This window comes from Musa acuminata, chromosome BXJ1-4 (assembly GCF_036884655.1).
Source record: "Musa acuminata AAA Group cultivar baxijiao chromosome BXJ1-4, Cavendish_Baxijiao_AAA, whole genome shotgun sequence".
Taxonomy (NCBI): domain Eukaryota; kingdom Viridiplantae; phylum Streptophyta; class Magnoliopsida; order Zingiberales; family Musaceae; genus Musa; species Musa acuminata.
In genome coordinates, this window is record NC_088330.1 from 42035703 (window position 1) to 42049910 (window position 14208).

Genomic DNA, 14208 nt, shown 5'->3' on the forward strand with positions numbered 1-14208 from the left:
ACACGAAGAAAAAGAGGAAAAAGTTAAACCATCGAATTTATTATATCAGCCAAATCATGAAGAAAATATTGGAAAAGTCCGATATACTTTAGAATCATGTCGAAAAACCTATCCGATATACTTGATATAGAGTCCAAAACCCCCTCAACACACCCAAAAGCTTGTATTCGGATCCCATTTAGACACACAAAATTGAAAGTTCGAAACCTCCATAAGCGTACCGTTTTGGTTCGAACTAAGTCGGACGAGTCAAACTATCATCGACATGTTCCCAAATTTGGATAGAATAATATATCACAGTCCCTTAAAAATACTTCCCAATAAAAAAGAAAACTTGCACGTGACCAGGTGCATCATGGTAAATACATAAAAAGGGCAAAATATATACTGCACGTGATTAGGTGCATTATGGTAATTTCGCAACCTCCCCACGTCGCACTCGCTTCCTCCCTCAGCCCGTTGTCTCGCACATGGAAGCGAAATGGCGCGAACTCATCTCCAATCTCCCGCCTCGTTCCGACAATGCTTCCCTCCCTTATCCTCCTTTATTTCTCCCATCGCAACTCCACATATACACTCTCTCTCTCTCTCTCTCTCTCTCTGAGCCATCGAAGCTCCGATCCATCCTTCCACCGACATGCTTCGCCGTCCATCCGACGCCCCTGACCGAGCGGCGCCGCCGAAGAAACGGGGCAGCTACAACTGCCGCCGGTGCGGCCTCCCCAAAAAGGGCCACGTCTGCCCCTCCGCCGACGGCTGGCCCGCACACGTTCCCCTCCCTCGCTCCGGCCACCGCCTCCGCCGCGCACTCTCCTTCGACGATGATCGCCACTCCTCCCCGCTGCCTGCCTCGGCGATGGAGGACGACGGCCTGATCGGGACGACGGCCTTGGTGGCTGTAGAGAATCCGGATGGGGTCGTCGAGGAGGAGGAGGAGGACGAGGTGGGGTGCGGCGGAGAACGGACCTTGCCCGCGTCGTGCATGGTGGAGGTCCTACGGCGATTGTCGCCGACGGAGCTGATGCGGGCGGCGGCGGTGTGCCGGGGGTGGAGAGAGTGTGTGAGGAGGGTGTGGCGTTGCGCGGAGGAGCTCAGACTTAGGGTTTCTCCTAGATCGCAGGTGGCGTTCTTCGGATCGGTGCTCCACAAGTGTGCCGGATTGGCCCGGCTCACCCTGAGGATGGAAAGGTTCGAGCTCTCTCTCTCTCTCTCCCTCCCCGAGAAGGAAGGGGTGACGGATGCCATTGGCAGAACAAAACAACATAAAAAGGATATTACAATTATCAATCGTCCAAATGTTATTAGAAAACCCGTGCTATACCAACTACACTTCACAGATTTAACATATTAGGGTTCCTTGAAGAGATTTCTAGGGGCTGATCTAAACCTTATGCTACAGAAAAATGATTTATATGCAGCAGATTAAGACATGAATAAAAACGTGGTATTTCGACGATATATCGCTTTGTAAATGATTTTTTTTTATCATAGATCTGTGGTTTTTGGCATCTGATCCTATTGTCCATCCAAAAGAACGGCGAATAATATATGGTGAAATCTCAATCAGTTGTCAGAACAAAATACTACAACATCGTGCTTTATAAGATGAATGAGTGTAGATCGTCTCTTGTGTTTTGTTTTTCTTTTTTTACATTTATGTGTTTACATGTTTTAGATCTGAAGGTAAGAGATCTTGCACCAGCACCTGGGTTAGGTCATGAAGGTCCTATGTTCCCATCGATATACCTTCTAATGGTCCATTTGATTTGGCTTTACAGTTGATTAATGGTAGGATGTGATCGGATCAACCATACTGATGGGAACACAGACCTTAGTACTATTTGCATACTACATTTTGCATTTTTCTTTTTTATTTTCCTTGAAAAAACACCATATTTTTACTGCAGATCTTTTTTTCTATGTTTTTTTTTTATTTTTTCTGGTTTGGGGTCTGGAGATGAGATGGTTAAATGGTTGAACACTAATTTACCTATCATCTCTCCTTGGCTTTAGATAAGAATAAATCGAGTTAAGTAGTTGCTTTTATAAAAAAAAAGATTACAGAAAGAATGTCCCTTTAAATACACTTGATGAGGTTGAACTATAAAACTGATCTCATTATTTTGGGTTGCTACTTTGTAGTTTGAACTCATGTATATAATATATGAGAAAGTTAGACTGGATGTTGTCTGATGGGACCTTCTTGTGTTCTATTGCTACAGTGATTTTGATGCGACAATGTTAGCTTGCGTTGCTTTCTCACTGCCTAATTTAGAAGCTTTTGAGCTAAACATGGCTGAAAACACGGTCAACCGGATAACTGGGTATGTCATTGACTTTTAAGCATTCTATCACAAGTTATGTTGAACTTTCAATTTTTCATTCTATGTAGGATCTGTGCATATCGTGTACATCTTAGGTGTAAGTTCACAGATCACTCTTGCCTTCTCAATTTGGTAGATCCTCATCAATGAGAAACCATTAAATTGATTTGTTAGCACATTGATGCAATGTTCATTTTCTTTCAGAATGACATGTTTTAGTGTTAATGTGGATATATTTCTTGTGTTAGGTCCTGTTCTGCACACACCAACTGCATGAAAATTTATGCAAAATATTTTTATATAAATTAGGGTTGCAACTTCAAGTTGTTCTACTACTGAAAAGCCAACTAATGTGATCATGTTTGCCTGGAATGTGTGATTCGTTCTTCTGCCGCAATTTTGTCTGGGTAGTCACCTCAACTTATGCTGTGCAATGATCTGATCATTGTTACTTACTAAAAAATTCATTTACCATTCATTTGCATGTGTTTATATTGTTGTTTGTCAACTGTCATACATCTTTTCTCTAAAAAAAGAGGAAAAAACATGAACTCCAAGATATCTTGAATAGAGCGTGACATACTTGTAGTTTTAGAATAAACAATAAATTGATCTTTGGATGATTACTGCACTACCTTTTATCTTCGATGCTGGGCTTTTATGTCTCTTCTATTCTACCAATAGCCTTTGATATATTCCTCTTTTCAGAAGAATGCTGGTCATAAACTTTCTGGGTGTGCTTTAAACTTCTGAACTCGACCACACCAAGGTCTATTAGTAGATTTTATTCTCCAAGTTAATATACATCTTTGCAATTGTTCTTCTGTATGACAACATATGTGCCACCCTTCTGTCTGTTTGTAGGGATGAATTGGGTAATTTTGCTGCCAAGAAAAGATGTCTCTCTACTCTTAAATTTGAGGGTTGCACCAACATCGGATTCGTCAATATCTCTTCATCAAGCCTGTTGATGCTCTGGCTATCAGATCTTTATTGTATTTCAAAAATGGTATGCATTTTTGTCATTTTCACACCATTTAATTTGGGGTATTTATGTTCTAGCTTTGTGCATGTAATGACTTCCATTCATATTGATAGGTACTTAAATGTCCTAATCTAAGAGAGCTTTCTCTTGATTTTACTCGACAAGTTAACGATTCAACAGATCTTGCTGCAATGCTGGAAAGTCTGGGGTGTACTTGTCCATGTCTAAGAAATATTCATATTGCTTCACTTCAACTTTGCAATGAAGCTGTCCTTGCTCTTGCAAGTGCTAATATAAGGTAGGTATTATGTCTGAGATACATTCATGCTCATGTCAAACGATTATGAACTGGTTTCTTACATTCAACAAATAGGCATTCTATTGTATCCATACTCCATAATGTGTCAGATTAATGCTCAAATATACAAATTCATTTGTCTACAGACGACACAAAATTCTTTTAAAAACAATTTTTTTCTATTTCTTTTCAGTTTCACCATAGTAGCAGTTTTATGGATGAATTTTCTTTGTCTCAGGGATTTGCGTATGCTCTCTTTGGTTCTAGGCTCAAGAATCACAGATGCTGCTGTGACTGCTATAGTTTCATGTTACACAAGTCTAGAGTTGCTTGATTTAAGTGGGTAGGTGGTTCAATGAGTGCTTATATGTGACTATGATCTTTAAAATTCTGGATTAACAATTCTCTTTCATGTCAACTGCTATATTTGTTGAGTGAATTTATATTGCTTTAGATCTCTATGTACTCTTGCACTTTTGTTAATTCTATAAAATTATTTGGGTTATATTTGCTTATTGTTCCTTTTTTTTTCAGGTCAAGTATTACTGACACTGGAATTCGTATGATATGCAATGTGTTTCCTGAGACTCTCTCCAGATTCCTACTTGCTCTTTGCCCAAATATTACGTCGAGTAAGTATTTGTATGTTCCCTCATATTTCATCAGTTTGTTTCCTCTGTACAGGACTCATCCTACCTTGTCAGTTGACCGAATGTACACTTTATTCCTCTTTTCTGTGCCCATGCTTCTCTAGGTGGGATCCAGTTTGCTGCAGCTCAATTGCCACTTCTTCAGCTAATTGACTGTGGGATGAGCATACGTGATACTGATTCCCAGTATGAAAGTACTAAACAAAATTTTAGTCCCATTAAGGGGAGGACTGGCGAATATAATAAGTGCCAGAGACTGTCTACCACAAAGTCAAGTCACGTCTACCAAAAGCTGATCATAAAACATGGAAATTTAAGGAAGCTCAGTTTATGGGGTTGCTCAGGTTTAGATGTAAGTGACAATGCATAAGAATCTAGCAGAGGCAACTCTAGCTTGTGTATGGTTTCTTTATCATCATACCTACTGAACTAACTTCAATACTGCAGGCCCTTTGCTTGAACTGCCCAGAGCTTAATGATCTAAATCTTAACTCATGTACAAACTTGCATCCAGGTATCATACTGCTGTTTTATCTTTAGGATGTTATAACGACACTTCATGATTGCTGACAAGTTTGCAAATTTTACCCAGAGGAATTGTTGCTCCAATGCGAAAAATTGAAGAATGTACATGCTTCTGGATGTCATGATATGCTAATTGGAGCAGTGCGGAATCAGGTACCAATTCTTGTAAGTTACATTTACCTGCATAGATCTTTTGTGCATGCATGGCAAACATGTCAAGTTTCTAGCAAAACTTGACATGCTTCTGGATGTCAAATTTTGCTAGTAGATTGCTTTTCATTTATCAACTTTTTACATACCGAAAAAAGTGAGAGAACTGACACATTTATGTTGCATACATTTCATCCGAATGCTTGATAAGAATATTTACAGCCAGTGACCATATTTGCAGGTACTGAATGAGTTTTCTACTGCCGAAAACCATCTACCGTGTAAGCGACTAGCTGATGGATCAAAAAGGATTCAGGTACCTCATTTTGTTCAGCAGGTGAGGGCAAGTATTTATAGAGCTATGTTTGCTTCTCAGCATCTAGGTGGTGTTTTTTTTATTTTTTTCTGAAGTTTTCTGAATTAGACTGTTTCATGTTTGCTACTTCTTGCAGCTATCAGATGACAAGAAGCAGAAGAGGAAACTGCTGACCCAATGTATTGTGCATCATGACTAACAAACGCAAGTATGTTGTGCATCTGTCATCCCACTGATAATACATAAGCAATTCATTTCTTCTTTATGTTGTACCATATCCTTGGGCCTTACCCTCAATCCTCTCTATTGTATCAGCTCTAGGACTGGACTTTTTGGAGTTCAGGAGATTGTAGAAGAATAAAAGTATTTCCAATGTTCTACTGTTTAACTTCAAGAATAACCATTCTTTCAATCAAGCATTACAAATTCCTGCACGGTTTTCATTTTAGAATTTGGCAAATTTACAAATGAAATAATTTGTTTTATATGTGATGAAGATTTCACTCTACATAAATATGTAATTAAATGATATTGACAGAAGACATTGGATTGGCCATCTTGCATCAGGTCATGGAAAGACCAAAACCAAAACCTAAAGTAGCATGTAAATTTAGCAAAAGTGTAGCCCTTGTTCTCATATAAAGATTTCGCTTTTAGATCTCTAAAATTAATAGAAATTACTCTGATATGACTGAAAATTTTATAATAAATGGAGATCAAATTCAATATTAGGCTTTATTGAATTATGTTCCTCTTGATGTTCTGTTTTGATATCTTCATGGTGCGAGGTGGGATGTTGGCCAATTGATTGCTTGTCGATCCTCGTGTGATTATATTATCATGCATGTACGATTGTGTTGGCACGTGAGTAGTGATGGATTTGTATGTTGTGGTTGGATTTGTATGTTGTGGTGGGCTTTCTACCATCGTGCAATTGTTCAAAGATGCTATAAGTCTTTTCATTTGTACTTCGAATAGAGTTGCGTATTGCCTACACAATCTATCCAACATGCCTATCTACTCTTACCATGAGTGCTTGAGTGCTATTGGATACAATAATAAGAATGTCCTAAGGATTTTTGGCTTATGTTAGTGCAGTTTAATTTATTTTTCCACTTTATATATATATATATATATATATATATATATTTGCTGAATGGTTATATAATTTGGAGCATTTTCATTTAACCCATATCATTAAAAAAGTTATTTGCTTAAACATGCAAATGTTGTACAACGGGATGCACGTACAAAAATATACATAAAGAAGACAACCTGCAAGAGGAGGATGCGAGGAGGATTCCTTCGCTTTTATAAAGAGGCACAAGACAAAAGCTTTCTGTGTCAGCACGTGTTTATTCGTACTCGCATTTCCTACCTGTATTTTGATTGCGTGGTGCTGTGGGCCCTGAAAGGGCCATGGCTGACTTCTTCAGATGTAAGGTCAGGTAGACGGGAGGAGTTCGCGGTGGGCGTGTGGGAGAAGCCCGTTCTTCCCCTTTCCTCACCACAGAGAAAAAGAATGGAGAAGAAGACGTCACCTCCTCTGCCTTCCAAGGGATTCGATCGAGAGAGACAGAGAGATAGAGAGATGGAGAGGGTCTTCTCGGTGGACGAGATAGGCGACTCCTTCTGGGCCGCCTCCCCCGCCCCGCCGCCGGGGCTCCCCCTTCCGCCCGGCGGAGCCGCCATGAACCGGAGCCCCTCGGAGTGGTATTTCGAGAGGTTTCTGGCAGAGGAGCCCGCCCCCGCCCCTACCGCTGCCTCCTCCGCCCCCAACTCTAACCCTAACCCTAGCTTCCATCCCAACCCCAACCGTAACGTGGCCCCCAATCCGAGCGCCTCCTCTTCCGTCGTGGGGTCGAACTTTTGCGAGGGTCGGAGGGAACTGGGACGAGTCGGGGATGATGAGGTGGTGGAGATTAAGGCGCCGATCGTTGTGGCTGTACCTCCACAGCCTTCCGATCTGCCGGCTACCGTCGATCCCGGGCACTACCAAACGCTTTTGAAGCACAAGCTGGACATTGCCTGTGCCGCTGTCGCCATGTCCCGGGTACACCCAGTTGCGTAATATTTTTCATGAATTATGTCTACTTCCAATTATTAATCCATTATCATTGTCTGTTTAGCTTGTATAAGGATATTAAACAACGTTCCTCTTTTAATTTCAGCGTCTTGATTTCTAAGATTATCAGTTTTGGACTATGAAATTTCCACGAAAGGTTTATGGTATAGGCTTTCTTTTCTGATATCTGTACCATAGTTTTACTTTACTGTCCTAGATAATTGCCTGATCCTTTTAGAAAAAAAGGAATGCTAAATGGCATTGATCCAAAATCTTGGGGGTTGTGTTCAGTGTGCAAAAAGTGCTTCTTACCCATCAAACTACTCCTTCCCAAATTGGCGCTTGTTTGTCCTGTTAACACATCTTGAGTGGATGGAAAGGATAATTGTCTCGGTTCTTGGGTGCAAGTTTCATCATTAGCTTACTTGAGTGGTTGAGTGAGCATATGAACCAAACTGAAGCAAGACTGGTACAATCTCTGAGCTCTATATTAGTGAAGGTTTGATGGCACAATGGAGCTCGCTAATGCTTTCAAACATTTATACTTGATCTAATCTATGCCTTGAGATTCAAATTAAGAGACTTATGAGCAAAATATATGATTTTTAAAATATAGAATTTCTTAAATTAGAAAGCTTAGTCAGATGTACAGTTAATTTTCTAGTTACTGATACATAAGCTTAATCAAATGAAACTAAAATGAATCAAGAAGTATCAAAGGGAAAAACTCCCGAGCCAAGAAATAAACAATACCGACGTGGACAGATAAAGGTGTGTAATTGTTTTTTCAGCTGAAAATCAAAAGGAACTGTTTCATTGTTCCCTTCCATTAAAAAATTTATATTTGAGTTTAATGTTTTATTTGTTTGTTATTTAATCCTTCAGGGCGCAATATCCTCATGGAACTAACTGCATGAATTTTTGTCTTGGTTGTTAGTGCACCCCATGCATTGTTTAGTATTACTGTTGCTTCATATCATCATTATCCTTAAATCAGTGTCAATAAATCAAAATGAAAAAGAAAGAAAAAGGAAATCATCAACCATCTGCAGACAGAACCATGCTAGAATTGCAAAAGATGAGGGTTATCTCTAGATTGTAAGAAAAAATATACGGCAAGATATGACCATAAATCATATTTGAGAGATATCCACTGCATCATTTGCATAACTATTATCATGCAATTAACTGTTGCAGTAGTATAAAGCTAATTTTATGCATAATTTCTATTTTTTTACCATTACTTACCAAAATATTTGTAATGGACGAAAATTTATAAAGATTGATGTTCCCTTCTTTCTTACTGAGTTGTATAATATCTTTGTTCCCTAGTATGTACCTTAGATGTTGCAGTACAGCTCTCATTTGATTTTATATTTTCTGGCAACAACATTGTAAATTCTTAGATGTCATGGCTAATGTGTTTTTGAAGTGTAATAATTCACAGATTTATTTACATGTTACATTCTACCAATTTTATAAATGAACTATGTGGATGTTAATTGTGGTTTCTCAAATCGTATATTTCTATATTGCAGGGTTCTAGTGTTCAAGATTCTGCTTCTATAGCTGACAGCATGTCACCGATTTCAGATGTTTCGCATCTTGGTTCTCAAGCACCTGTGAAGGGTATAACTGCCAATACAATATAGTCATCTAGGATATACTTTTGGCATATTTTTCCCATTTACAAATTTGTAAATTGTTTCTGGTGAAGAGAGTGTTTGAAGAGCATATTCATCTTACTGGAATTGCGAGGCATGTTGATGTGTATTCATATTTAGGATAGGTTATGCCAAGTTAAATCATATCTGTATGTTCATATTTACAATGCTATCATATAAGTCGAAGGAAAAGAGTTGAATGGATTTTTATGCTAATATATATAATAACAGTACTTACTTTTCTAGAAAAAATTGTAAGAGGACTCTGATTCATAAAAAAATGGCAGTCATGTAGAGTGAAGGCCAAAGTTAGTTGATTTCATCTTTTTTTATGTCATGGATTAAATAAAACTTCGTCATATTCTAGTCAAGAGAATACTATGTGGAGGAGTGAATGGATTCTGCACTAACACAAATATTTTCAATTTCGTATAATCACACAAGGTGTGGACTGTCTTATGCTACTAGCAACTTGGTTATCTTGATTGTAAAATCAAGTCTTCTATATTTGATTTTACATGTAAAAAGTTGAAAGATGCAATAAGTCTTCTTTCCTCAAACTCAGCCAAGGATAAAGTAGGAAGTAAAAGAAGCTACAAGGTCAATTTTGTCACCTGGATACAAATGTCATAAAATACCAAGTATTTTAACTTGGTTTAAATTTATTGAATGTAGCTCTTTTTCTTTCAGCATTTCAAATGCAGCATAGCAACATGCCCTTTGTTACAATATGCTTGAAATTGTCACTGTTGGCTTGTTACTTTGCATGGAAAATTTGGTGCATGCCAATGTATTACAATTTTATTTTTTTTTTCCTTTTTTGTCTTTCTTAACATTTAATATTGCATTGTCAGGAAATGCTTCTACAGTGCAACATAAGGCAGGTGGTGGACCTGGTGGAGTCCCAGCTCTGTCCATTTTGCAGAATTCAGGCACGCAAGGTAGGCCAGCTACTAGTGGTTCATCAAGGGAGCAGTCAGATGATGATGATGAAGTTGAAGGAGATGCAGAAACCAATGATAATATGGATGTAACCGATATAAAACGCATAAGAAGGTGAATATGATTGTGCAATAATTTAGTAGTGGTTTTCTTGGAATAGCAAGCCCTTAATGACCTTTATTTCCTTATAATCTGAATGCTGCATTAATTCTGTTGCCTGACTTGGGTCATATCTTTGTTATATATTTATAACTTAAATATCCATGTCTTTTCGGTCTTTGATTTTCATACTTCAAAATGGTAATAGGTGGTGGCAGGTCAACTTTTCAGCATTCCTTGGAAGCCTGAGGTTTTAGAACTACAGTTATGTTGACCTGCCACCACCCATTGCTGCATAACTGCAGTTTTTTGGATGTTTTCTTGAACAATATGCAAGTTTTTTGGACATAAGATTGGACTTTTTTTTGGCAGAACTTAAATGTCATGTATTCATTATTTCGAGAGAGTCATGTAACATGATAGAGTTTGGATATGACAAAAACTATGAAGTATTTATAATATTTCTGTGGTTTTGTACTTTTGTTAAGGCACTCGGCTATGGGTTAAAGTGACCAAAATGTCAATGCATTTAATTAGCATAACGTGTGACACATTTCAAGTGTTCAAGTGTAGAGATATATGGTTGGTCACTACACTAAAGCATCCATAGCTTGTGTTTCTCTGGTTGTCTGTGGAATATCCTGTAACTTTTGTGTTTCTTACTGGCACATATCTCAATCGAGGCACTGAGGGTTCGATCACATTCTTACAGTATCAGCAGGAACCAAATGGTGTTTTGGAAATGGTTGATGTTGGTTGGGTTTTGACTTGTTCCTATAGGTTCTTGACTGGTATTGACCAGTTTCTGACTGATCTCAACCAATTTTTGGTTGATTTTGGTTGACGTCAAATTATTTAAAAAATTTGATCCAACAATCCATGATCAGGGCCAATTCTGTTCTTTAATCCTATGGGCAACCTGGATACCTATTTGCCCTTTTGTCTTTCACCAGGAAGTGAGTCTAAAATTAGATTAGAGGTGTCTTTCTTGGTTTTACATTGGTGATTGATATGGCTCACATTGTGAGAGACCAAAGCACTGCAGAAGAATGAAATTTAAAGATTGAAGAGAACAAAATATTAGAAGATCATAAGAACTTTGGGGAATTCACTTCCAAGTGTAAAAAATTTAATCCAATCACCAGGAGATTCTACATAGGTTATTATCCTTAGTATGCTGATCATAAGGACTCCAACTTAAAGGAACACGTTGGGTATTGTTTGACTGCAGGCAGGATATGCAATCAACTGAAAATTTCCACTATTTTCTTTTACTAAATATTATTGAGAATTCCTACTTCAATAGTATGAGCAATAATACTGCAGGATATAGACTGAGTATGAATTCCAATTCTTCAATTGATTTATCACTATATATTATTTAGATACACAAATAATGCTTCAATCATGTGTAGTGAATTTGAACTATTGTGATATAATCTATATCCTACATGTGTATCTTTATTTCGGTGCTTCAATTATGTGTAGTGAATTTGAATTTTATCTTTTGTTGCCCAGAATGCTCTCGAACCGAGAATCAGCAAGACGTTCAAGGAGGAGAAAGCAAGCACATTTGAGTGAGCTTGAAGTGCAGGTTTCTTCTGATTGTCAATTTTCTTGTATATTTATAAGTAAAAGTGTCAAGACTTGACATACTCTTGAATAGGTCTCCCAATTAAGAATTGAGAACTCATCTCTCTTAAAGCGGCTAACCGACATTAATCAGAAGTACAGTGATGCTGCAGTTGACAATAGGATATTGAAGGCAGATGTGGAGACATTAAGAGCTAAGGTACGCTGTTCACTGGTTCATGTGTGTTTATTCCAGATTCTGCATGATGAAATCTATACAGTTGTTCCTTGAAGAAAGATGGTGATTTGTGTTCAATATTTATGCCATTTCTATATGGTTTATAAGTATAAGAATAGATTTATTTCTTGGTTTTTAGCAGTATAATGCAGGTAGAAAATATGTATAGGTGCTAGAAGGCTCTGGTTAAGGGAACATTCTTTATTATAAAGCTATAAACAATCATGACACTCATGAATAGTTTTATCTAATGACAATAAGAGGTTTTATGAACTCAATTTTATGACTCAACATTCTTAGTTCCTTCTTGGTTGATATGCCATAGTAGTTGCATGCATTTTACACATTTTTTCCTGAGGTGCTTACATTTGATATTTTTTTTCTTCTTGAGTTTGGGATGTTTCAATTCCAGGGAATGGCCTAAAAGTCCACCTAGTGTCTCAACTTTCATCACCTTTGTTGTGGCTTGACTGTGTCCGTACTACTTTTAACCATTGCAATTAGTGCTTTAGTGGAAATTCATCAACAATTACTAGTATTCTAGAACCTTTCTTTAGCTTTAATGGCATTTTTCAAAGACCTCTCTTGTTGGAAATGGTTTATGCTTCTTCCATTGCATTAGAATGCAAGCAAGTAGCATGGTGTGACAAGTGCTATGACCTTGAAGTGTGCAACTAACTTAAATTTAGAATTTATAATATAGAAATGTCAATTAACTAATCATGGTGTGGCCAGCACTATGAGCCCAAAGCTGAGGTTACTAATTTGTTGCTTGGGTGACCATGATTCGTTTTGTGGGAACAACCTCTTTGCTTGTGTTAGGAAGTTTAATATTGAACCTCTCTGCTTGTGTTCCTAAGTTTAACGTTGACCTCCATCTCCTGTATTGGTTGAAGCCTCTTCATGCACTGGGCTGACCTGATATTGAAACAGTAAATGGTTTACCACACAACTTTCAAGCAGCACATAACAACTAAATATGGAAAGTGGTAATGCTATGTAGTCAAAATATTATATATTCACTATTCAGATTATCTTCAACAGAAAGGTCAGTAATAAAACAGTGTCGTCTATCTATTTTCCAGACAAATATCGTTAATGAAATGAAAACTTGATGATGTTCACTGTCTAATGAAGCAAACAGACCCCTAAAACAAAGGCATCAGTCTGTTTTAGGGGTCTTCTAGGAGAAAAGATAAGTTTTTTTATTGGATTTCGACATATATGCCCTTTAAAATACTGGTTCTTTGAGTATACCTCTCAGAATTTGGGTCAACTTTCAAAAGAATTGGGTCTTGGTTAGGTTAATTCAGTATTAAACCATTGAAAATTTTTGGCCACAGCAAATGCTATGAACAAGTTGTTTTCTAATTAAAGTTTTGTTCACAATACATATTTCCGGGCAATGTCATAAGACATTATCTATCCGTAACATCTGATTCATCTTTTTGATGCTAGTTATTGGACCACTGGTTCCTCATGTAATTGGATAGTTATCGTAGAGCGCATATCATATTTCATTTCAACTAACTAGTGTTCGAAGAACATTTGTGGCTTCCAAAACATGCATCCATGAGTGTTTCGTTGTAACCATCATCAGTTTGGTGAGAAGATTATAGTCGGTTCTAAAGTTGTGCTAATAAGAGCTGTAGAATCATCAATATTTTTACAAAATCTTCTATGTTTGAATCTAATATCTCTAGTGCTTAGGTGAAAATGGCTGAGGAGACAGTAAAGAGGGTAACTGGAGTGAGTCCTTTGTACCCAATCATCTCTGACATGTCAAATATCAGTTTATCCTTTGCTGGGAGCCCATCCGATGCAACCTCCGATGCTGCTGTTCCTGTCCATGATGACTCAAACCACTTCTACCATGTGTCCCCACATGAGCAGAGGGTAACCACCTGCCTTCCAGACATTGGGGTTGCTCCCGCAGTCGAGAATGCAGTCCGTGGTGCTGCGGCTGCAGGGAGGATCGCTGGACCCGCTTCCTTGCAGCGGATAGACAGCCTGGAGCATCTTGAAGAAAGAATGTTCGGAGGGCCAACCTCACCCCTGCAATGGGATACCGCTGCATGGGATCCTGACACCTCCCTCACCAACAACAAGAACTAAGTCAGTCTAATGGACATGTAAGACTATCTTATATTTGATGTTGTAAGCACATTGTGCCTTGTGAAGAAGATTGATTTGCTTTTTATTTAGGACGCTATCATTGACAACCTCAACCGTGCTGTTTGTCCTGATGATTATTTACTTCGGATGGATCTGTAATAATCTATATATAATGCCTGTTCTATATACCTCCAGGCCTGTAATCTGCATTTAGGGGAAGAAAGCATCTGAGCTATTAACTTGGTCAATGTTGGCATCAGAGAAA

At 38.1% G+C, this 14208-nt stretch overlaps 2 protein-coding genes across 5 annotated transcripts; both read left to right on the forward strand.

The window, feature by feature from the left end:
* Positions 1-502: 502 nt before the first annotated feature.
* On the forward strand, positions 503-6288 carry LOC135581171 (F-box/LRR-repeat protein 17-like). Of its 4 annotated transcripts, none has more exons than XM_065181148.1 (11): positions 503-1188; positions 2223-2324; positions 3189-3333; positions 3423-3607; positions 3846-3950; positions 4142-4239; positions 4362-4609; positions 4705-4771; positions 4850-4947; positions 5174-5248; positions 5385-6288. In XM_065181148.1, the coding sequence occupies exons 1-11, from the start codon at positions 638-640 to the stop codon at positions 5445-5447; spliced, it is 1737 nt and encodes a 578-aa protein (XP_065037220.1). In that variant the 5' UTR covers positions 503-637; the 3' UTR covers positions 5448-6288. The 4 variants fall into 4 exon arrangements, with proteins under 4 accessions (XP_065037220.1, XP_065037218.1, XP_065037221.1 ...); XM_065181146.1 differs by having other exon boundaries at positions 5174-5269; positions 5385-6286; XM_065181149.1 differs by having other exon boundaries at positions 4850-4935; positions 5385-6286.
* Positions 6289-6582: 294 nt separating this feature from the next.
* Positions 6583-14056, forward strand: LOC135581173 (bZIP transcription factor RISBZ2-like). The gene is made up of 6 exons (XM_065179971.1): positions 6583-7301; positions 8852-8942; positions 9832-10033; positions 11537-11612; positions 11685-11810; positions 13539-14056. The coding sequence occupies exons 1-6, from the start codon at positions 6771-6773 to the stop codon at positions 13941-13943; spliced, it is 1431 nt and encodes a 476-aa protein (XP_065036043.1). The 5' UTR covers positions 6583-6770; the 3' UTR covers positions 13944-14056.
* Positions 14057-14208: the final 152 nt, after the last annotated feature.

Excerpts from the sequence above, each read along its gene's own strand:
- LOC135581173 (XM_065179971.1), top strand. The coding sequence starts at position 6,771 with ATGGAGAAGAAGACGTCACCTCCTCTGCCTTCCAAGGGATTCGATCGA. Across the intron at positions 8,943-9,831 it reads TTCTCAAGCACCTGTGAAGG|GAAATGCTTCTACAGTGCAA; the intron begins GTATAACTGCCA and ends TTGCATTGTCAG. Across the intron at positions 10,034-11,536 it reads GATATAAAACGCATAAGAAG|AATGCTCTCGAACCGAGAAT; the intron begins GTGAATATGATT and ends TTTGTTGCCCAG.
- LOC135581171 (XM_065181146.1), top strand. The coding sequence starts at position 638 with ATGCTTCGCCGTCCATCCGACGCCCCTGACCGAGCGGCGCCGCCGAAG. Across the intron at positions 4,948-5,173 it reads GGAATCAGGTACCAATTCTT|GTACTGAATGAGTTTTCTAC; the intron begins GTAAGTTACATT and ends CCATATTTGCAG. Across the intron at positions 5,270-5,384 it reads TACCTCATTTTGTTCAGCAG|CTATCAGATGACAAGAAGCA; the intron begins GTGAGGGCAAGT and ends TACTTCTTGCAG.